Source organism: Dermacentor andersoni, chromosome 6 (genome assembly GCF_023375885.2).
Source record: "Dermacentor andersoni chromosome 6, qqDerAnde1_hic_scaffold, whole genome shotgun sequence".
In the NCBI taxonomy this organism is placed as follows: domain Eukaryota; kingdom Metazoa; phylum Arthropoda; class Arachnida; order Ixodida; family Ixodidae; genus Dermacentor; species Dermacentor andersoni.
The window spans coordinates 127,343,552-127,368,819 of NC_092819.1; the positions used below are offsets into that span (position 1 = coordinate 127,343,552).

The window sequence follows — 25,268 nt, forward strand, 5'->3', positions numbered from 1 at the left end:
CTGTCTGTCTGTCTGTCTGTCTGTCTGTCTGTCTGTCTGTCTGTCTGTCTGTCTGTCTGTCTGTCTGTCTGTCTGTCTGTCTGTCTGTCTGTCTGTCTGTCTGTCTGTCTGTCTGTCTGTCTGTCTGTCTGTCTGTCTGTCTGTCTGTCTGTCTGTCTGTCTGTCTGTCTGTCTGTCTGTCTGTCTGTCTGTCTGTCTGTCTGTCTGTCTGTCTGTCTGTCTGTCTGTCTGTCTGTCTGTCTGTCTGTCTGTCTGTCTGTCTGTCTGTCTGTCTGTCTGTCTGTCTGTCTGTCTGTCTGTCTGTCTGTCTGTCTGTCTGTCTGTCTGTCTGTCTGTCTGTCTGTCTGTCTGTCTGTCTGTCTGTCTGTCTGTCTGTCTGTCTGTCTGTCTGTCTGTCTGTCTGTCTGTCTGTCTGTCTGTCTGTCTGTCTGTCTGTCTGTCTGTCTGTCTGTCTGTCTGTCTGTCTGTCTGTCTGTCTGTCTGTCTGTCTGTCTGTCTGTCTGTCTGTCTGTCTATCTATCTATCTATCTATCCTCTTACACCACTATTTCCGTTGACACAAGTTGTATACTAGTTTGAGCCACTGGGTATGTCCTGGCTGCTGCCTTGCCGAGCAGACAACACGGCAACTGACCATGTGCCCAATTGCTCAAATTCCTGCTACCTGCTGCTTGACCTATAAGACAACTTGGGTCACTGGGCCCATACAAACAACTCACACCTCGTAGATACCATGCTCATGAAAATCTCTACCAATACTGAGTTTCCCATCAGAAATTAGATATGTACGACCACGAGAATGGAAATCTCATTACTGTGGGTAATCTTCCTCCAAAGATGTCTAATTTTTATGAGCTCCCGTGCTGTAGGAGTGAACTACTCCGTCGAATATAGCTGCTTTAGAGCCTCTTCTTTTTGAGCAAAAGACTGCATCAGTCGAAGTACAGTGTCTACGCGATCGCTTTGTTTTAAGGAAGCTTTATTGCATACATCTTATACATTCTAATTTGGAACAGTCTTTTACTACTCAATATTTGTGATATTTGTGATACTCAAAGCCTTGCTTTATTTACAAGTCGGAGCTGATTGTGAGCAAGGGCTACCCCGTGGAAGAGCACACAGTGGTCACTGCAGATGGCTACATCCTGCGCATGCAAAGAATACCAGGAGGAAGGAATGAGCCTGTGGTACTGGATGCCAACTACTACAAACCAGTTGTTCTCATCGTCCATGCTCTCGCAGTTTCATCAGCTGACTTTGTAATTAATTTTCCTGAACAGAGCCTGGGTAAGTAGCATTTATTGCGCAACTTACGTTTGGAGTACAAGGCTGTACGGGAAATTCACGTAGCATAAAGAACACAGATATTGCTTTGCCGCTGGAAACGAATCTTTTATGTCCCGAATTTTGTCACTGAAGTGAAGACTGTGTATTTAACTCATCTAAGTGACAACAAACAGAAAAGGAATAAAGAAAGAAAGTCTTAACACACTGTCGGGCAACATATCAAAGCTTTTTCTGAAGAAAAGTTAGTTTCGGCCGAAAGGCGAAGCATGGATTGCGACAGTAATAATAGACACACTATCGGCCGTATCAACTTGGAAACATTCGCTTACTAACTGAATTAACACGCATGATGTAAAGCATAACACATCACACTGGATGAGCGCGGACACTCATTTTCTGTCAAAACTCTCGTGTGAGCAAGTGGGGCAGCAGCAGCAAGAGAAGTGACCTTCTTGCTTTCTATCGCTTCAACGCAAGAGCGAGAAGAACACAGCGCGTACAAAGGTATGAGGCGTCTGCAGATCCCTTTCGAGATGCGGCGCTCGCGACCACGTCATCATCAGCCTGGCTATGCCCACTGCAGGGCAAAGGCCTCTCCCATACTTCTCCAGCTACCTCGGTCATGTACTAATTGTGGCCATGTTGTCCCTGCAAACTTCTTAATCTCATCCGCCCACCTAACTTTCTGCCGCCCTCTGCTACGCTTTCCTTCCCTTGGAATCCATTCCGTAACTCTTAATGACCATCGGTTATCTTCCCTCCTCATTACGTGTGCTGCCCATGCCCATTTCTATTTCTTGATTTCAACTAAGATATCATTAACTCGCGTTTGTTCCCTCACCCAATCTGCTCTTTTCTTATCCCTTAACGTTACACCTATCATTTTTCTTTCCGTAGCTCGTTGCGTCGTCCTCAATTTAAGTAGAACCCTTTTCGTAAGCTTCCAGGTTTCTGCCCCGTACGTGAGTACTGGTAAGACACAGCTGTTATAAACTTTTTCTCTTGAGGGATAACGGCAAGGTGCTGTTCATGATCTGAGAATGTGCGACCACGTGCCGCTCCGCAAAGTACGCAGTTGCTGGCGGAGTAGAAGCCGCCCTCCTTTGTTCCCACGCGGCCTCATCGCTTTCTTCGTTATCGCGCGCGAGATTGAGACGCGATCGTCAGTTCCCCTTGCGCCCTGGCGCCAAATACGATGTTGCTGCTGGAGCACAGCGCCACCCCCCTTCCCTCCGTCCCCCACGGCCTTTTGCGCTTCGGAAGCCGGCGCGTTTGCTCTCCGCTTTCCTCCTCCGCGCGCGCCAGACTGAGCCTCGATCCACAGATTCCCTCAAGTGATTCCACTCGCACATACAGCATACGACGCGCGGCGACGGCTTTTTGCCCTTGGACATTAAACAGAACATCACGGCAACACCGACGGCAAAAATGCGTCTTTAGTGTCCTTATAATTGCTATCGCAATAAATTATTCCCCTTGAAACACTACGCACCAACTGTTATTCTCGGGTGTTCGTCTCCCTCCCTTGTAACATTAAAGAACAAAGTTTCAGTGAAGATAACTTGGCTATTCTAGCCCCCACTACTGGTGTCACCTTCAAATGGAAGTTTGTCAAAGGCCACAGCAAGTCGTATATAGGCAAGAAGCACACGCGTACCACACGCTGTAAATTGCCTCCGGGACAAGGCATTTCTCATGTTGACAGACTGATCATACCTTGGAACAATAGGCCACCGAAGCACCAGCTAATCAGATTATCAAAAGTAAGCTCCAGCCACCCAAGAAAGCCTCAGAATAATAACAAAGGAAGAAGGGACATTTGGAAGCGCTTGTTTACAGTTTAGCTCATCTCTGATGTCCGGCCTGTTGATTTGAAGAGTGCGGATTGAGAAGGATTTCTATTGCATAAATTTACCAAATGTTCCTAATTGATGTGGGCTTTCGCTTACTCATATACCAGGTGTTTATTTTATTTTAATACTATAGCAATTACACTTCAGGCGCTTTTACACTACGGCACCACTCCCATTGCTGGGCTGTCCAGATGTCGACGACGTATGAAAGAATAAACTTTGTTTTCTTTTTTTTGAAGAAAAGCGTAGGGGCGGATAAAGAGAGGTATGTGTATGTTCTCCCGTCCCAGCAGGGACGGGGGATCTGATGGGACATTGCTATATGCTGCTATGTAGACAAAGCCTAAGCGATACTTGGGTGTTGGGTGTGTGGCTGCAAAGAATAAGTGCAACGGTAGAGCAGTAAGAAAAGTACGATTCTATAGTGGGCGCCTCAATATTTATTTGTGGCGCGTACTATAGGCAGAGAGAGAGGTGGATATGTTAGACGTTGGCGTCTATAATGCGCACAAATTTCATTAACTGTGACGAGTCTGCCTTGGTGTATGGTGCGCAATCATTAACTTCTAGAGTTCGGCCCGCATTAGCAAGTGGTAAGTCTGTGAAAAGCGACGCCTAAAATGCTCACGCGTGGTATCCCTCTAGAGACGCAATACGCGCTTGGCTCCAAAAATGACTGAATGCAATGAGCACACCGTCAACAATATGCTGCTAGTATGTTAAAAGTCGTACACCCACTAAGCTCTCGGGACTTACGTGAGAGAACACTTAATAACTATACCCGTTTTTAAGAAGCTTTTAGTTCAATGCAACATATGAGTTGTAATGTAGAGGCTGACAGTTTGTGCTCGGCATTTGAGAATTCATGAAAACTACTTAAGTTTGTGAAGCAATCGAGTAAAAGCGATACCCCAAACAAATGATTGAATGACGACGGCACGGGAGAGTATAGTACGATAAAAGCTGCGTGGAAAAAAAAAGCTTCAACACCACCAGCGTCCGAAAAACTGGAATTATTATAAATATATAACAGGAAGCATCACACGCACGCTTTCGAAAGCGAAACAAAAGTATAACATCAGACATTGTGATTTCCTGTCCAAACACGTAACAGGTGTCTGTCAGTTGATGTGGTTTTCGTTTTACACACATGTAACTAGCGACGTCCCAACAAAGAAAGCAGTGTAATACCTTAAGTGGAATTGCATTCGTGTTGTGTTTTTTGACAAGGAAAAGGTTTTTAGAGCTTCGCATAATAGTCCTTTTGTTTTCAATGCTAAGACGGCCACTGATTCAGTAGATGAAAAGTGATCTGATGTCATCCTAAAGGATGCAAAATCTAGGGCGGAATATCTCTGCAACAAGCTTAATTTAGCTAAATTTGCAGATTGTTGCTAAGAAGAATAAGCCTGTGTTCGACATATTTTTCTTTTCTTCAAGAACGCTCAAATCTGATGTGTCATTTCGTGCAACGAATTCTGAAGTGGTACATGGCAGAAAATTGTCGGCTCCACTCGCAAGACATATTGATGTTACCCGTATATTACCGTATAATGTGTATAAGTTGCCGCAACTAACTCAGCACCTCCAAAATCAGAACATTTGGGAGCGTTCTGTAGATAGTTATCATATATATATATATATATATATATTACTCACTGGCGCACAACGAATTGCTTTCTTGTATTAAAGATTGTATTTTTGAATAAGGTGTTGTGGAGTTCTAAAGCAAATGAGGTGTAAGTGTTCTAGGATACTTGGACATGCTGCGGCTATATTTCTGGTCAACGCTTGCTAAGTGGAACTGTGAAGTGCTTCACGAAAAAGAGAGAAGTTTGTATGGGCTCACCTATAGTGCCTCGTTCTTAAGCGACTTGATCCTCACTCACTTATAATATTGTTACCTTTAAGCTACGAGATACGCAAATACTGACACCTTTCACGTCTGTTGACAATTTCTTGATTTCAATTATACTACAGGCGTACTATAGTCCACTAGAAACGCGGCACAGCATGCCCCTGGTTTGCAGCATGTAGGTTCAAATAGCGATGAAGTTCACGTCGATTCCAGCAAATCTATTGCGTACAAGCATCTATTCTCGCAAGCCTGGTTGTGTAGCCATTCAAACATGGTCTCGCTTTTACCCAAACATCGCAGGCAATTGACATTCCTTCGCCCTGTAGAAAAGAGCATGTGGTTTAAGATCCGGAACCGGTAATTTCCATTTTCTCTGTGCATATTGAAATTTTTTTGCATATTTCTGTTGGACTTCATCTTGCAATTTTACCATTTTTTCTTATGTCTCTTTCAACTGTACTGTATTGGGGTTCACTAGTGTCGTGTATCTTATTTAATTGTACGCTAAGTGCCATTTTATACCACACGTTGTTTATCTTTTCAAAAGCCACTAGTGCCAACTCCGTTTAGTCTAGCAAGTTAAATATTACGCTTGACCAAAGGTTTGTGCAGTTGTTTCTAGAACTGTTCCATCTATCAAACATTTAGATAGGGTCCTACAAAAGTAGATAGCTGTGTTTCAACCTTTTTAAATGTGCCAGGCAGAAAATTCGATTATTCAACTGACCGATGAAACACCATGCATCGAAAAAGAATAATCGAGTAAAGGGTAAAATGGTGAATGATTAATCGTTAACCGAATAATATAACAAATCAACCATCCCTAGCAGCAGCAGCAGCAGCAGTAGCAGCAGCAGTAGCAGCAGCAAGCGGCAGGCACGGTCAGGAAACTGCGGGATGGTTCGCAAAGATTACGTCGCTTTGAAAGCAACAAATGTAGTTCAAGCGTGATAAGCTCTATAAGTGCTGAAATCTCGTTGCAAAGTGCGAGTAAAGCGCTTATGGCGCATTTCTTGCAATGCAAAAATCGACAGATCCCGGCTGATGTACAATAGCTACCACACGGCTACCACATTTGCAGCGTTTTTTCAGTGCAGTCCCAGTTTCTGGATAATGCTTCTCTTCAATCGGAAAACTTTGCTATTGCATACTAGTTATTAGACGTGGTACCGTGTTAATTTTCTTTCTGTTCTAACGTTTTGAGGAGGTGTGCTCGCGTTTTTTAAAACTGTCTCCGCACAGGATTTGTGCTCGCCGATGCTGGTTATGATGTCTGGCTTGGCAATTTGCGAGGCAACGAGTACACCAGTCATCTGACGTACAAAAAGTCTGATCCCATATTCTGGCGCTTCAGGTGAGACCAGCGTTTTTCACCTCAAGAGCGCCATATATATATATACACATGTATATTACGACCATTTAGAACTCGTTCGGACATGTCTTCTCAAGGCCAAATTTTGCCTGCGAAAATTTGAAATAGTGATCTAAGTAAAGCGAAAATTAGAACAAGCTCGTTGCCTGCATTGCGTGCCTTAAGCAGATGCTTTTATTAGTGCCGCATGCACTTCATGTTTTCACGCGTTCTTAGTGCAAACAAGGAACAGAAATCTTTGCTGGGATACAGAAATTCCTTCCTTAAATTTAATTGCGACATTTGCAGCAATCTAACTCAGCCTATATTGAGTGTAACGTTACGTATTGCTCACGGTAGACGGCGCCGTGTTTATAATATTAACTTTTTCCGATTTTTGTTATTTGCAGTTTTGACGAGATGATTATGTATGACACTCCCTCAATGATTGACGGAGTGCTTGGTCGCACAAACAATACAAGGCTGATGTACATAGGCTTTTCCCAGGGAACCCAGGTTCTGTTTGGCCTTCTGGCAGAGCAGCCGGAGTACAACAAAAAGGTATAGCTCATTTTACAGTGCACCGTAAGAGTGTCTCCAAATTTTACCTAATGTAACGAAAATAACGGAGTTTTAGTCCCTTTGTAGTATGGATGGGCACTATACTGCTCACTTAATAATAATGACAAATTATACAAGAATGCAGAGAAATGTCACCAGCTTGAAAAAATCCAGAGCCGACTGAAGAATGTCAACGAGGTCCCCTTTGCTTGTAGAAGTATCGGAGCACACGGAGCCAAAAGGGAGGGCTTCCTGTTCAGCCACACTGCGCACCATTTATTAGACAATTTTCAGTTTAATGCTGAAGAACATTGCTCTGTTTCTGATCTTCGGTCGCTACTATTGCAAGATAGCCGTTAAAGCGATTCAGACCGTCTCGAACCGCGTCTCTCGCCAGTACTGCTGTCCCGCTTTCTTTCAAAACACATTTAAGTACGCGTTTTTGCACCATTCGTGGAGCTTTCGACATATTACCGATTTGCCCCAGAGAGACGATAAGTGCTTGTCAACACTGACGAGCAGAATACAGTTTCTAGCAGCATAAAGAGGAGAGATTTGCTATTGCTCATGACAACAATTTGGGGATTACTCTAGTACACAAATAGTGAAAATTTTAACTGCGGGACTGAGTACGTGCACAAAAAATTTACATAAAATTAATGCGCAAAGCTTGCGGGGCTGTTAAAATGAAATCAAATAGAAAATACGAAAGAAGTTGTGGTACGCTTGGTCTGTTAATGTAGGTGTACAAAAGAAAGAGCAGCAGAAGTGGTTGCACTTAACGTGCTGGTACATAGTGACGCAAATCTATTTGTGCGCTGGGAATCAAAACCATTATAGAACAGAAAAAAACTTGATATCGCGAACGGAGACAAACGATTTTTTTTTTTTTCGAATATATATACAGGGTGTTACAAATTAAGCTTTATGGTTATGTTAAAATTAGGCACTGGGAGGCACGCGAAGACCACCTTTGCGAACACGTTATGTGGCCAGGGGGACACAAAGTGAGATGATAATTATCGCGGCCAGCAACCCGATTAACTAAATTCTTGTAATTAACTTTTTATTGAGCGCAGCAGGTGTAAATGTTGGTATTCAAAAGTTAGAGGCAGTCGTGTTTCAACACAGTCTGACTTGGAAGAATTCTTCTAGCATGTCAGTGCACCGAGACATCCGACTCCACATTTTAATCGTCGTTCGCATGATTAGGCATGCAAGACTGTGATGATTGGCGCAAAGGTCCTGCCTGATGTGACGCGGCTGGTGCATGTGGCGTTTGGTCTGACAACGGCCGGATGCATAGACGAAGATGATAACTTTTCCCCTTCCCCTCTCGGCTGACAAAATCAAAATATGACAGTGTGGTGTGGCATGAAGTTGTTCCTCTTGATTTCGATAAAACTTACAGCACTTGGCCATCAGCAGTCATTTTATTTGCGTAGCCCAGGCAAGGACCATGCAAGCTCGTCTAGCCATCATTAGGCACGCGCACTGCCCTCCGGCTTCTCCGCTCGAGTCATTATCTCGGCATGGCAGTGGCTGCCGTCGTTCCAGGCTGCGCGGTCGCGTGTTAGGACAGCGGTTTCAGGTTCTTTGATTTTTTTGTTTCGCGATCCGAGAGGGGAAAGGTGACAGTTATCATCCTTGTCAATGCCTCCACCCCACTGTCAGACTAAACGCCGCAAGCAGCAACCGCGTCACACCAGGGCGGAGCAGTGCACCGATCGTCACTCTCTTGCATGCGTAATCACGCAAATGACAATTAATATTTGCAGTCGGATATCTAGAAGCACAGACACGCTAGAAGAATTCATCCAACTGATACCACGTAGAAACACGACTGCCTCTAGCTTTTCAATACAAACACACTCACTTACTGAGGTCAACAAAGAGACAGATAAATCCTCAATTTTAGTTAATTGGGCTGCTGACAGCGATAATTCTTATCTCACTTCGTGTCCCCCTGGCCACATAACTTGTTCGCAAAAGTGTTCTTCGCGTGCTTCCCGGTCCCTGATTTTAAGAAAAATATTAAGCTTCATTTTGAACATGTTCTATATATATATATATATATATATATATATATATGTATAGATGGGATCTTTGAATAAATCAAACGTGTATAGTAGGGTAAGGAACACAACTTTGCGATGATTGTCAATTTAATTGCTTTACCGATTTGGTCGCAAACTTACTTGCTACAAAGACTTTCATAGCCCTTCCAGAACGTCGGCCAACCGACAGAAACTATTATAACAATGGCTCGTCAGACGAGAAAATATTAGGCGGTATTCTGAGTTAAAGTATATGGCTACTTGGGTCGTCCGACTAGAACAGAAGAATTGTGTATATATTAGATAGATTTAGCGGGGAGATCAGGTCGTAAACTATTATCACTACAGCGGGAAGGCAATATTAGCGATAAAATTTACTAGAGAAAGTACTGATTAAGCTGCAAAAAGAAGAGTACACTATTGCATGGCGTAATATCACACTTAATGTACAAAGTGCACACTCAGACTCAGTAGAAAGAAAAATCGTGTAGGAAACAAAACAAGAAAATTCGCCCCATACCATGTAATTCCCTGCTTGCGATGTCTAGAGAAGGTCAGGTCCAAGAAAAGTCTTTAAAGATAGCATTTGATTGGTCAGTGTTCAGAACTTCATACAGAATTGTGGCCTCTGCTGGTCAAGCGGGCAAATCATAGCGGATGCGAGAAGTCAGAATCTGGTTAATCACGGGCACATGATAATAATTCGGCGAGCGCTATTTTACCAAGGAAGTATTTAGTTAATGCCGCACGTAGCCGAAATCAACTAAACAATGTTTCTACGTATCTGAGTAAACTAACAAGAAGTCTGTATTGCAGTTCTTGTTGCGATGCATAGATATCTTTTTTGCATCGTCGAACGTCTTTAGGAAAAACGATTCCATGGAGAGTTTCTTCGCAATGTATCTTATGTGTTGGCTGAAAAGAGCAATGATACGCCTTTCACCGTGTTCATTGGTCTGCTTTTCCATTTTTTGTGCCCGGCCTTTCCCGGATAATCACGTATGGCTGGGCACCCAGTGAAATACCAGATCATGTCAACGAGGGGCTCCTCTGAGGACATCTCGGCAATAGACACAATAATTACAATATGTAATATCTCGGCGTAGATGCTACTCAGACGATGTGCCACTTTTGGCAATGAACTTCGCTGCATCGAGTATGACACATAGCGCTGCTGCAGCTGGTGACGTCAAGAGGAAAAGGTAAAGTTGACACTGTACACGACTGGAGACTGGTACATTAGATTGGAGTGGAAGTCGCGCACGCTGACAAATTCTGAACACAATACCAATCTGTATGCGTCTGTTTTCTGTGTGCTTGATCTTCGTCAAGTTGAAGTAAAGCAAGCTCGACAGTCACATAAAGGGGAACTTTACATTTCCTATTCATATCTTCTATATCAACATGCACTTGAGCATGAGGGTGCATACTTGTAACTGTTCAGGCTTTTAGCGCCTCTATACGGGATCGCTTTCGGAATGTCCGGGTAATTCGGCATGCAAATGAGACCCGCTTTTAAAAGTAGCCTTGTCAATCGCTGTTGGCAGTTATGCTGTGTAAATATGCGGAAGAATTCGTAGTCCGTATATAAGTATAGTTCTCGCCCTTCTGCCATGATTCGTGTCCTCCAGGTCACCTTCTGTGCACAAAGGCAGACACAAACACTCATTATCATTATCAAGCTTAGCATGTTTTCTGCTGATTGTCATATACCTTCGAAAACTAACAACGAATACCCGAGCGTGGCGAGAATGCGAGGTGTTGAAAGGGATCCAGAATGACTTGCCCACCAAGAAGCGCAGAAAATGTCTCGCATTCTGTATTTCCTTCTCCACCAGTCGTAGTTAAGTTCTCTGTTGCATATATCTACCCAGTGCTACTCCAAAATAGTGTATGCTTTAGTCAGTTTCCAAAAGATGACTGTCAATATCTCGTATCTTTTCAGCGCTTTAGGTAAGAAAGCTGTACCGCCGTCTTATCTGTGCAGAGGCTTATACCACACACAAAAAAATTACAATTTGGCTCATTTCAGCCTGTAATCAGTGTTGAAAAGCTTAAATCGAACTTTCCAGGCTAAAACGGGAAAATCGAAAGTTTTTATCGACCACTGTTTCGCTGTCAGAAGGCCCTGGGGCAACAATGGCGTTATTGCATCGAGAAATGTAGGGCTGACAGCACATTCTTTAGGCGCTCCGTGCGATAGCGCATGTTCAGAACTTCTCCAATCATTTCTTTCCACAAATACCTTGCTTTTTAACAAAAACTTTATAAAAAGCATAGAGCACTTTCTTCAATATCAAGGGTCATGAGCTCTTCAAGAATTCGAATACAGCCAACTCGTTTTATACGCGCTTTTCTTTATATAGCAATATAGCCACAACAAGATTTCTCTAGAAATTTCGCCGTATACGAAAGCCACTGAATTCGTCATGTAAGAATATTTAAAATACTTTGACATTTTTAGTTTGTGTTCATTGAACTTCTTTTGCACTGTACGCAAGCGTTTAGAACGCCAGAGAGACTGCAGCTTTCATAGGTTGGTCTAGTAAGCAAGAAAAAGTACGTTTGCAATGCGATTTCTTCGAAACTTTGTTAGTTTCTATTATATAGTGCGCATAAAATGCTGTGTGTTTCATGAACACGTTTTTGTGTTGTGGACATGATAGCCGTGCCTAGGCAGAAAACTGTAAATCTCGTTGAGTATTTCTGGTCGCAAAAAAAAAAAAAATCAGCAAGCGTCAGTCACTCACATGTTGCTCCTGTGTAGCTCCTCTTCAGCCGTCCCTAAGTTGACATTTTTTCTGCCTTATTTAAAGTGTTATGATAGATTCTTAATAACTATTCTAGCCTAACAATAACAGCTAGAATATCTTACACGTTAAACATATTAGGCATGTGCAGTGCTTGAACCAATGGCGAGAAAGCCATAATTGATTTGATACTTATATATGTCCCCGCAGATGAGGTCACTGCCATACAATTCAGGTGGCCAAATGTATTGGGATATTAACTGTAATATTTCTACTTTTAAACTGTCTTTCGGTTGTCCTTTTCCTCATCTATTACCGTGATTCCCATATATGCTCACTCCAGGAAGCTTCACGTCGCTGCTTCAGAACACGTGTTAAAACACCTTCTTTTTGTTTGTAGCTTTCCTTATCCCGTTGCCGCCCTGACGTGTCGAATGTTACGAGCAATGCTACCAATGTTGAAACAATATACCGACGCCCGTGATTTCGCCATCCACATATCGCCAGCTGAATATTTGAGAAATACTGTTAATCCGCATGTTATTGTGCCAAAAGACTGCATCACGTAACAAAATGGTCTTTTCCACTTCTATGCGCCCACGGAGTCCTTTGCGCCGTAGGTGAAGACGGGTGCAAGGTCACACGTGATAAAAACAGTCGCTGCTAAAAAAATAATTATATATACATATATATATATATATCCAATCTGCGGAAAAATTATCGCGTTCGCCAGTGAGCTCTATATTTTCGGTAAACGTAAAATTTTTAATGTTGTTCACCAATATCATATGCACGTGCATGGTTTCGGCGCAAACGCATTTTCTTGCCAAAGCACGTATTTCGAGAAACCTTTCATTTCTTTTTCAGCTATAGCTTGCTCAATCTGAGTCGAACTCATAACTCTTGTGTCTTCTGAGGAAAATTCAAGTACCCGGTTGAAAATCCTCTCTGCTACTCTCTGTGTACAGTAATTTTACGATACGTTAAATCACCTTTGTTTAGGCTTCATAAATTCATATTTCCACGGTACAATAAGCGATTTCACATTACTGCTTATAACGATGCCAAACTTGTCTGTTTGTGGGTTATCCCTGCTAGTACGTGTTGCATTGGTCGTGAACTGCTCGTTTTTAGTGTAAAATTAGGCATATTATTTGTAAAATATTACACTGCCAATCTAAAAGTTACGAACATTTTTTCGCAGATAAGCCTATTTCTTGCCATGGCTCCCATCGCCTATCTAGGACACTTGAAAGCAATTTCCCATGCGTTTGTGCCCTTCGCCGAGGTCTTTCGGGTAAGTCGGTGTAACGACATTTCGTAGCCACCAGATTGGCTGTTAATTCAAATAAAAATACAATTGTAGCCTAAAATATTGCCGCAAAACATTCTGTCAACTCAGACACCATATAGATGGAAGTTTTTCTCCAGAAAAAGTTAAACCTGGTCGTATTGGGCGGTCGAATCCAAAGTATGAGGTTCAGTGGTCTATTGCATAGACGAGATCGAGAGTGTTTATCTAATGAGCACAAGTGACAAATGGATTGGCTGACAAGAAAGCCAGTTCATGGTTTTGTATGTTTTTAGTAATGTGTTTCCTTTTGTTTTTGTTTGCGCTAATTTCTTTGTGCACTGCCAGCTGGTGATTGAAATGGGTGCTGCCCATAAAATCCTGTACCTTTTCAGGAAAACATAATCCGTGATTTGCGACTGTGTCCACCACGCCTTCCTTCGTGCTCATGTGGTTCTAGCCCAACTAAAGAAAGATCCTTTCCTGTGTTTCGCAATCAAGGCCATATTTACAACGAAGCACCGGAATATGTTCCCTGGTGGTTTTATAAATCTCTCTATATTAAAGAAGTTTGAGGTAGCTATTAGCTAATGCGAGGTATGTTCATTTATGGGCCTATATACAGGGTGTTCCAGGCAACATGTACCAAGGATTTTACAATGTGGTTAGCCGCTGCTGAATAAAACGAACGTATATCCGTTGGTTTTATTCGGCTGCCATAGAAAATCTGATCGGTCCTTTCAGAACCCCTTATACAGCGCTACGAAACGCACTTGGTCCCAAAGCGAATATTAATTATTTTACATAATTAATACTAGTTCATTATCTAATTAGGCGGAATGTAAAAGAATACTCCAAGGAGCACCACATGACGGCAAACCATGTGCCTTTGGTTTCATTCAGCTGCGGCTAACCACTATTTTTTAAATCTTTAGTTCTGCTTACGTGAAACACCCTGCATAATAAAGCGGCTATATTTTCGTCATAGGCCTTGTGTTTACCACGTTACAACAAAAGACAGTAGGACAGCATTTGCCATTGCACCGCACGATCATTTTTATACAAGTGCTTTCTGACACTGTGCTACATTAGCATGAATCTCTACAAATGTTATATTGGGATAACAATTACATGGACGCCCATGGCGCGTTTTTTGCCATCGTCACTACCCTCCTGGTATATCGTGGGCAAGGTCTGTGCCAACCAGCGTTGTGACAACTCAAGAGACGCCAAGGGTTCGCAGTGCAGATGACTGTAAACACAGCCTACTCAAACGGACGCACCGTCGCGCTCAGGTTAATAGGTTCTGCAGGGGAAATATGGAAGCGCTCTACCTGCCGCAGCTGGCCTGAACATATTGCGTGAAAGAACTAGCGATGCTGCTGATAAGTTGTGGGCGTGCGACACCGGATTTAATACAGTGGTGTTTGTATGGAACGGAGAGCAAACCACTTGCTTAAACTTTTTAATATGTCTAATCAAACTGTCTAATGTACGCGCAAGCGTACTTTCCCGTCTGTGAAATGGGCAGTATTATGTGTGTCGCTGCGAGGGAAGCGAGCGGCGGAAAAGTAAGGAGCCTGGAGGTGGAGAAGAGAATCGCGCGCCGGAGCGAGTACGGTGGAGCATGCATAGTGCGTGACAAAGCATCGCCACGCCGACGTCGCCTATCTGCGCGGTCGAGGCGCGCTGATGATGTGGCGTTGGGGCGATGAGCTCTCCCCTCACGCAACGTATGACGCACCACGGCCCCTGCAGGTGTTCCTATTCGCTCGTTCTGCTCCGTCGAGGCAAGCGAGTGACGTCAAGTCCAAGCCAATGAGAATTTAGTTGCCGTTTCGCTGTTACAGGCACCACTGCCCTTTGCGCTCAGTTCGGCCATTTTATGGTTTCGCATTAAAAAATAGTGTAGCGCAGGGAAAAGCAAATATCAAATTTATGTGGAAAAGATATCAGGAAACAGAACCCCTTACTTACGTCTGGTCCCCGTGACTGCCCGAACGTTTTCATCTCAGCCGGTTAGCCTAATTGCCTTGCGGCACTGTCCCCCCCTCCCTCCCACCACTGGAAAACCCCACCGCGCTTACGAAGAGGAGGCGCCTTCGATGGAAACGTACGGCTTGAGCCTAGTGATTTCACTGTCTGGGTGCGGGTAGGCGAACAACAATGTGGGGCAGCTGGAGCCATTTCCTATGGGACTTGTCTCCCACGAGGCTGGAAAACCATGGTTGCCCGACAGCAGGTTTTCGCCGAGACGAAGCCGTGCGGGAGGGTGACCATGGGAGGAAGCCAGGACTATAATGGACGAGCTATAGCTATGAAGATCGTGCAGACGCTTCTGTGGTACTTACGAAGGCAAGAGCCAACAGCGAGATCTTTGACGAGCCGTGTCTGCCACTGCTATGGACTCACAGACATAAACGTTCAAGTGCAAGAGCGACAGCAACCGGCAGTCCAGTGGCGAAACTGGCTGTTGGGTTAGTTGAAGAAAATGTTTTGATAGCCGGTGTTTTGGCTAATAGCCATTGGCGCTTCAAGGCGGGTTCAAGCATGACGAATGCAATTACTGATCATCAGATGTATACATGAGAGCCGGCTGGCACGGAGCAGACATGGGGGCTGCATGACGACGCGATTAGCGCGCATTAGTGCACAGAACTGACCATAAGAAGTATGAATATCAGTGTTTCGTCACTTCCATCTCGTGCAGTCGCTCTGACAGCGAAAGAGTTCTGTGACGGCCACTCGCGCCTGATGTCCTCGCAGTGTTCCGACTGTGACAGTTGTGGAAATGCGTTTTATTGCGACAGGAATTATATGAACATACCAGGCGCACTTCTGGGATTCGCCGTGATGTTCCGTATAAAATACACGCGATAACATCATCGCCGCTTGACGTTTGCTGTATGCGCGAGGGAGAGCATGAGAAGGGAGGCGAAGATCGTGGCTCAATCAGGCGCGCAAGAAGGAGGAACGCGGAGAGCGCACACGCCGCCTCCCGTCGCGCGAAAGGCCGTGGGAGGATGGAAGGGGTGGGGACGTGTTGGGCGCCGGCAGCAACTGCGGCAGCAACTGCGTAAGGCGAACTGACGACCGCGGCTTAATCTCGCGCGCAAAACAGAGGAAAGTTGGGGGGGGGGGGGGGTGCACCGCAGGAGACGGGGATGGGAGGCTACTTTGCCACGAGCAACTGCGTACTTTGGGCAGCGGCGCGCTTTTGCCCGCGCCCTATCTTGAAAGCGATCTGCAGACCACTCATGCCTTAGTGCGCGGTTTTCTCGCCGCTTTTGGCGTTGAAGCGATAGGCAGCACGAATTAGTTCGCTCGCTGCTGCTGCTGCGCTTCCTCACACCAGCGTTCTTACAGCCCGTCCGCGGTCATCGAGTGTGATGTATTCATCTTTGAGTGTGCGCACAGACAGCATACTTGTTAATTCATTTAGTAAGCGAATGTTTCCAAGTTTATGCAGCCAATAAAACTGCTATACTTAGTTCGTATAACTGTCTACTAATGTGTCGCATTTAGGGCGAAAGTGCGACTTTTGCGAGACCGTGGCCAATCGACCATCATAGGAACCTCTTACTGAGCAAGTGTTTGCTTGACAAGTGTCCGTTAGTCTAAAGGGCCGCTTTCAGAGGGGTCATCGACTTACAGCGCGCAATTACTACGCTAATGCGCTATCCGTTTTTCCATAGGGTGCGCGCACATAGGAGCGGGGACGGCACTATACAGCACAGGTCAATTACTCTGCCGCCTTAGCTTGCAGGTGCGGCCTGTTTATTAGTATTATACTGTGCCTATTGTGCCGGGCTCTGCGGCTTTGGGCGGGATACGATTGCTATGCATTTGTAACCCTTTCCCTGTTGCGCCTTTTGTATGTTGTTCTATAGAGAGGAGCAAAGACCTTAAACTGTGGTAAAGGAAACGGTGCATGGACAACGGGCAATGCTTGAATAGCCCGCGGACCTGTTACACTGCGATTATCTTACACAATTGGTATGCCGGCGGACCAAGTTCAAAGCCACTCCGTGGGAAATGGGCTGTAAATGTTTGTGGCGGGTCACCAAGGGATAGAAATCGTAGTTCCGTTGCCCTGACTAAGAACTTCTAACCTCAACTTGAAGTGAGGTGCACGATCTGCTCTGCCGATATCGGGTCGCCCTATTTGTTCAAGTTCCGTCTTTCTTCCCCATTTGTATTTTGTTGAAAAAGTTGTAAGTACAAAATGCCTTCACGCTTCATCCATGTGCGCTTTCATCCATCTGAAGCACCCAGCTTATCGCGGCTATCCTTAACGGCACTACTCTGTACTTGCGTAGACCGTCTCTGGCGGTGTGTCTTGGACGCCCAAGAGGAGAAGAAAAACATCTTTCTTCGATAGAGATGAGGAAAAACCTTGCATCTTTACTGCCAAGGAGTTATCCCAACGACTACTGCGGATGGAAATGCACATCTAGAGAATATCTACCAGTTGATGCATTCTGTGCAGTTATCTGCTACTAGCACATGATGGCATGCCTCTGACAAATAGAGCACGAGTGAAGAATGTCTTTCCTCACTCTTTCTTCACTAAGATTTTTCCTTGTGCAAGAAATTATCTGCAAAATTAGTCAGCAGCTACCGCTTTACGTCATTAGTCAAGAGCTGCCTCTTGGCTTCACTGTCCAAAATTACGTCCTTAGGAAGTAAGCCGGTGAAATTAGTATTGCAGTTAGTCGGAATAATGCGGCTAATTCCATGCCACGTGGATGGTTATTGGGCATGGTCTTCCACTTCTTTTCTTACGCTGACAGAGGAATAGGACTCATCGTGTGGACCTCCGCACGACCGAGAATAATCTGTGCGAGACTGTTGGGAAGAATTGCTGATATCTTTCAGGAATATTAGTGTTCGAGGCTACTCTTCTACTGTTTAACAGAGGGGTAAATACCAGCCTAGTGTAAACGGCGTCTAAGGAGGGTCCAAGCACGTGGGACACCAGGTTTCACAACTTGGCTATAGGCGCGTTGTGAAATCCTTAGAAGGACATAGTACCGCTCCCTGAACGGAATGATCATCACACACCTAGGCCTGTCGTAGCGGCCGTTAAGGCGATATAAAATTCGGACTTACATTAAAAATATACGAAGGAAAAAGTGAGATTGGGAAAAGATTGGGTTAGGTAACGAAAGTCGGATTCACGGCGCTGATCTTGAAAAATGGGAAGAAATTCCAAATTGGACAGAGGAGCGGAAGCATACCCGCCAATGTCGGCAGGTCCAATAGCACGCCTCGACAACTCATCTCGATGCAAGTTACCAGACTTGTAGATGACTGCAGACGAGTACTTAATAAGAATCCGTGATTGACATGACCCACAAAATATTTCAGCAACGTTAACCCGACCAGTCCGTAATTATCAGTGATAAGAAAAAACCTTCAGACGTCCAGGTGAGGGCGGAATTTGGCGATAATGCATATGATGGCGAGGCACTTCTTTTCTTCGGAAATCATTTTGCTCAAGCAATGAAAGCAGGCTGCTGGCATACGCTATGACACAATCCACAGAGCAGCACCGATCCCGTGGCCATTCGCATCAGTATTTGAATTTTGTGGGAGCTGAGGGGTCAAATGGCCAAACACTGCTGATGATTACGGGAGCTCCAAGAGTATAGACAATTCATCCGCTTGCCATTAGCCCTAGGAAAAAATGCACTGTTCTTGAGGAACTTGTTTTGGGTATGTGCGTTCAGGTACAGCGGCGAAATGGCGAAAATGTGTACACTATTCTACAAAACTGCTAACGTCGCTGTATGAGCGTGATACAGGAATTTATCCCGAATAGCAGCAAATTTCGCAGGACCACGTTGAACACCTGCCGCATTGACAAGGTGACCTGGGATTGGTAATTCAAGCAGTGAAAAGTGGCATTTCGATTAAATACATTTATGGCCGGCTACGCGGGGAACGGCCATAATTGATCAGGACACCTGAACATAGCTACGAAATGTTAGCGGAGAAACGATCCATGTCAGGATAATATGGGTTCATTGGCCGTTTAGGTGTTCGCAGAGTAGAGTCCACGGGGCACTAAATGGTCGCATGGCCATGGCACAAGTGAAAAGGCATCCCTCTGAACTTGCACAGGCATATTCTCGCTGCGCACCCCGTCAACTGCGGTCTGCTGGTTGCACGAGCGTAGTAATGTGGGCGAAAAATCACGTCGTCGTCATCATCATCATCATCATCATCATCATCATCATCATCATCATCATCATCAGCCTGGTTACGCCAACTGCAGGGCAAAGGCCTCTCCCATACTACTCCAACAACCCCGCTCATGTACTAATTGTGGCCATGTCGTCCCTGCAAACTTCTTAATCTCATCCGCCCACCTTACTTTATGCCGCCCCCTGCTACGCTTCCCTTCCCTTGGAATCCAGTCCGTAACCCTTAATGACCATCGGTTATCTTCCCTCCTCATTAAATGTCCTGCCCATGCCCATTTCTTTTTCTTGATTTCAACTAAGATGTCATTACGTCGCGTTTGTTCCCTCACCCAATCTGCTCTTTTCTTATCCCTTAAAGTTACACCCAACATTTTTATTTCCATAGCTCGTTGCGTCGTCCTCAATTTCAGCAGAACCCTTTTCGTAAGCCTCCAGGTTTCTGCCCCGTAGGTGAGTACTGGTAAGACGCAGCCATTATACACTTTTCCCTTGAGGGATAATGGCAACCTGCTGTTCATGATCTCAGAACTCGCCGTGGTTTCTCAGTGGCTATGGTGTTAGGCTGCTGAACACGAGGTCGCGGGATCGAATCCCGGCCACGGCGGCCGCATTTCGATGGGGGCGAAATGCGAAAACACCCGTGTACTTAGATTTAGGTGCACGTTAATGAGCCCCAGCTGGTCGAAATTTCCGGAGTCCTCCACTACGGCGTGCCTCATAATCATAAAGTGGTTTTGGCACGTAAAACCCCATAATTTAATTTTTAATGATCTTAGAATGCCTGAAAAACGCACCCCAGCCCATTCTTATTCTTCTGATTATTTCCATCTCATAATCTAGATCCGCCGTCACTACCTGCCCTAAGTAGATGTTCTCCCTTATCACTTCCAGTGCATCGCTACCTATCGTAAACTGCTGTTCTGTTGCGAGACTGTTAAAGATTACTTTAGTTTTCTGCAGATTAATTTTTAGACCCACCCTTCTGCTTTGCCTCTCCAGGTCAGTGAGCATATATTGCAGTTGGTCCCCCGAGTTGCTAAGCAAGGCAATAACATCAGCAAATCGCAGGTTAATAAGGTATTCTCCATTAACTCTTAACCCCAATTCTTCCTATCCAGGTCTCTGAATACCTCCTGTAAACACGCTGTGAAAGCATTGAAGAGATCGTATCTCCCTGCCTCACGCCTTTCTTTATTGGGATTTTGTTGCTTTCTTTATGGAGGACTACGGTGGCTGTGGAGCCGCTATTGATATCTTTCATTATTTTTACTTACGGCTCGTCTACACCCTGATTCCGTAATGCCTCCATGACTGCTAAGGTTTCGACAGAATCAAACGCTTTCTCGTAATCAATGAAAGCTATATATAAGGGTTGGTTATATTCTGCACATTTCTCTATCACCTGATTGATAGTGTGAATATGGTCTATTGTTGAGTAGCCTTTGCGGATTCCTGCCTCGTGCTTTGTTTGACAGAAGTCTAAGGTGTTCCTGATTCTATTTGCGATTACCTTAGTAAATACTTTGCAGGCAACTGACAGTAAGCTGATCGGTCAATAAATTTTCAAATCCTCGGGGTCCCCTTTCTTATAGATTAGAATTATGTTAGCGTTCTTCCAAGATTCCGGTACGCTCGAGGTCATGAGGCATTGCGTATACAGGGTGGCCAGTTTCTCTAGAACAATCTGCCCACCATCCTTCAGCAAATCTGCTGTTACCTGATGCTCCCCAGTTGCCTTCTCCCTTTGCATAGCTCCCAAGGCTTTCTTTATTTCTTCCGGCGTTACCTGTGGTATTTCAAATTCCTCTAGACTATTCTCTCTTCCATTATCGTTGTAGGTGCCACTGGTACTGTATGAATCTCTAAAGAACTCCTCAGCCACTTGAACTATCTCATCCATATTAGTAATCATATTGCCGGCTTTGTCTCTTAACGCATACATATGATTCTTGCCAATTCCTAGTTTCTTCTTCACTGCTTTTAGACTTCCTCCGTTCCTGAGAGCATGTTCAATTCTATCCATATTATACTTTCCTATGTCAGCTGTCTTACGCTTGTTGATTAACTTCGAAAGTTCTGCCAGTTCTATGCTAGCTGTAGGGTTAGAGGCTTTCATACATTGACGTTTCTTGATCAGATCTTCCGTCTCCTGCGATAGCTTACTGGTATCCTGTCTAACGGAGTTACCACCGACATCTATTGCACACTCCTTAATGATGCCCGCAAGATTGTCGTTCATTGCTTGAACACTAAGGTCCTCTTCCCGAGTTAAAGCCGAAAACCTGTTCTGTAGCTTGATCTGGAATTCCTCTATTTTCCCTCTTACCACTAACTCATTTATCGGCTTCTTATGTACCAGTTTCTTCCGTTCCCTCCTCAGGTCTAGGCTAATTCGAGTTCTTACCATCCTGTGGTCACTGCAGCGCACCTTGCCGAGCACGTCCACATCTTGTATGATGCCAGGGTTAGCGCAGAGTATGAGGTCTATTTCATTTCTAGTCTCGCCGTTCGGTCTCCTCCCCGTCCACTTTCGGCTATCCCGCTTGCGGAAGAAGGTATTCATTATCCGCATAATATTCTGTTCCGCAAACTCTACTAATACCTCTCCCCTGCTATTCCTAATGCCTATGCCATAGGTATAGGCTGCCTTGTCTCCAGCCTCCTTTTTGCCTACCTTGGCATTGAAGTCACCCATGTACAGTGTATTTTGTTTTCACTCTACCCATCGCCGATTCCACGTCTTCATAGAAGCTTTAGACTTCCTGGTCATCATGACTGGACGTAGGGGCGTAGACCTGTACAACCTTCATTTTGTACCTCTTATTAAGTTTCACAACAAGACCTGCACCCTCTCGTTAATGCTATAGAATTTCTGAATGTTACCAGCTATATTGTGAATAATCAGGAATCCGACTCCTAGTTCTCGTCTCTCCGCTAAGCCCCGGTAGCACAGGATGTGCCCGCTTTTCAGCACTGTATATGCTTTTTTTGGCCTCCTAACTTCACTGAGCCCTAATATATCCCATTTACTGCCCTCTAATTCCTCCAATAGCACTGCTAGACTCGCCTCAGTAGATAACGTTCCAGCGTTAAACGTTGCCAGGTTCATATGCCAATGGTGGCCTGTCCGTAATCACGCAACAGAATCACGTAAATCACGTAACAGAATGAAAACCAACGTGTGCGTCCTCAGTGCAGGATATTAATTTTCTGTAACTTGCTGAGGAGACGTCAGAAAACTGCAAAGTGCTGTCCTTTCACAAAAACACGACTGGCGATGGCCGTGGACTCGATTAGGTCTTGTACCCGCCGTGGTTGCTCAGTGGCCACTGTTTTAGGATGCTGAGCACAAGGTCGCGGGATCGAATCCCGGCCACGGCGGCCGCATTTCGATGGGGGGAAATACGAAAACACACGTGTACTTAGATTTAGGTGCACGTTAAAGAACACCAGGTGGTCAAAATTTTCGGAGTCCTCCATTACGGCGTGTCTCATAATGAGAAAGTGATTTTGGCACATAAATCCCATAATTCTTTTAGGTCACGAGAATATCTTTCATTCATTAATATGGCAGGGTAGCGTGACTTATCACTAAAGGAGAGAGGTATAAAAAGGACATGATAGGACAATATTTTGGACATGCACCTTGCTGATTTCATTTCGTGTGGTCGTCCGTTCAGAAGCCAAAACTCAATACGTATGGCAACAATATGTACTCGTATAGCCGCTATATGAGGTGCTTTGGAACGGAGGTTTTATCTTAGCAGTCATTGCTAAAATAAAAGAAAACATGTCCGGGTAAGAAATTAATTGAAGCTGAAGTGAAGGCTTGCCGCGCGCACAGGAGAGCAGTCTGCTGCGCTCATATGGCCGAAGACATAGCAGATTGTTAGAGTACTGGCGAAGCATTGTCATAAGAGTGACAAGCTGAGGTATTTAACGCAGAAAACTGGTGGTCTTGAAAGTAGGGAGCTTTCTGAAAGGGAAGTCGTGCGGCAGCAAATGATGAAAGTATCCAATGTTGAGGATTGGAAGACAAAGGCGGTTCCGTAGAGTCTTGACTGGAGCGTGGGGAAATGGAAAGATGATGTTGGAGTAAAATCACAAAAGGATAAAATGGTGAAACTCACATATGTGATAACTTCAGGGATCAGGCGAGGAATGTGAGTGGCCGAGGAGCTGGTTGCGACACCAGGCGTTTCTCCAGATTGATTATGAAGGCCGAGTCCAGAAGTCCAATCGCGCAGTCGAGTAGAACTGAATGGCTAAAAAAGAAAACGATGCACATGAGGGCATCGCCAGGACACGACATTAACGCAACCAATAAAAGCAAGTCTGGAGAGCCGCAATGCACACAGGTGCGGTGCACATTCCAAAAGCGGTAGCCAAAATGTCATCCGCAACTAGCACGGTGCGAGACGTATGAGGGGTCAGTACTTTGATGAGCAGAACTCTCTGATAATCGCACACGATGGAGGCCCGCGCCCGCTTGTCGGCGACGGCCGAAGAGCTAACGCCTTCGTGTTCAACATTCGCTATGTCGTGGCTAGTAAGTATTGTCAGAAGGTGGTTTTTGGTTCGTAGTGGAAATACAGCCATACATATTAGAACTTTACATTCCACGAGGATAAGCTGTATTGCCTTGCAGTGCATTCAAAATGAAAAAAAAAAGAGTCTTGCTGATTGTGAGAAATGCGTTACAAGTATTAGCCATCATAGCATAAGCGGTTCTAGAAAGCCTACGAAATCGTTGTAACCGTATCACTATCGAACTTGTCAAGCACACATTATTGCGACTTAGTCATAGCGATGGATGCCGCAACGTTACGCCTAAAGCATGCTTTAGTATAGCGTCCCGTTCTGTGTTACCTTTTTGCAGGCGTTTGTATGGTGGTACACGGGAGGAAGCATCGCTGTTCGCACACCCCAATCAACAGCTGCAGCCATCAGGATCTGCGGTGGAACCTTCACAGTCTCTATATGTTTATTTTTCGTGGAACTTGTAAACGGCGTTGACTTGTACCAACTAAATGTGGTAAGCATTGAGACACTAAGAAAACAAGAAACTTGTGTAGTAAACTCGCACTAGGCAGCTACGGTCATTCAAGTAAAATCTGGAATGAAAAAAAAAAATGCTCAAAACATGCGCATAACAGAGTAAGCTGCAGGTATTAGTGCACACTTACATGTTTTCCCTTAGCATCTTCACTCTGCATGCAGTGTTATTTTACTTTTTTGTCGTTCATTCTTGAAATGTTTATCAGCTACAGCAGACTAGCTTTCACTTGACGATGCATTTCAAAGGTACCGAAATGCCAACGCCGATCACAGTGATAGAGTGCATAAGCTTAATTTTTTTTGAAGTTGCATCTGTACCAAGGGCGTATAACGTTTAAAGATTAACAGTTTTATGAGTCACGGAACATACACGAGTCGTTAAGATGGCACGAGAAGTTAAGTTGAAGAAATCGAGTTACGTGTAGAGTAGGTACCATGTGAAAGACAAAAGAAGCAAAATGCGTGCTGAGTAAACGGAATAGCAGCTTGCAGCTCCTTCATAACCGGCTCAGTCAGGCACTGAACCACACGTACAATGCCCGCACTCAAAGGATAGGAAGGCAGCACGTGCTCCTCTAGAGCCTAAAATCTCCATTGCCTTTTTTGCCGCAAAAAGTTGGCAAAACGATTGAGAGAACAACAAATGCACGGATATTTTAACTATCATACCCCTTTAAGTATACTGCAGTTTGGCATTGCGGTAAAGAGAACCTTTCCAGGATTATCCTATTGCGTGAAGGGGCAGAAAAGTTTAAAACTGGGAAGAACACCAAACAACTGAAATCTTTAATGCCATCTCCCATTTACGCGCAATTCATTAAACCAGTCGTGTGCAATTCTACGGCATGGATGAACCGAGAAGAAAAATACATTAGCGCATGCTCGCTGAGCTGAACTTATCTAACATATGCGTAGCTTTATATCCGGCTTCTTCCTGCTGATGTTGCAGCTCTTTAGCACACCGTTGTCGGAAGAGTGTTGTTTGCGTTTACA

General features: G+C 44.7%; 1 protein-coding gene across 1 annotated transcript in view; it reads left to right on the forward strand.

Moving 5' to 3' along the window:
* The window catches only part of LOC140219108 (gastric triacylglycerol lipase-like), a 222,559-nt gene that overhangs the window by 178,066 nt on the left and 19,225 nt on the right, over positions 1-25,268 (forward strand). The window contains exons 2-6 of the mRNA XM_072288992.1: positions 1,077-1,287; positions 6,241-6,352; positions 6,760-6,910; positions 12,922-13,014; positions 24,097-24,252. Of these exons, the coding sequence (XP_072145093.1) occupies positions 1,077-1,287; positions 6,241-6,352; positions 6,760-6,910; positions 12,922-13,014; positions 24,097-24,252 (723 nt within the window). The remainder of the gene's footprint in view (positions 1-1,076; positions 1,288-6,240; positions 6,353-6,759; positions 6,911-12,921; positions 13,015-24,096; positions 24,253-25,268) is intronic.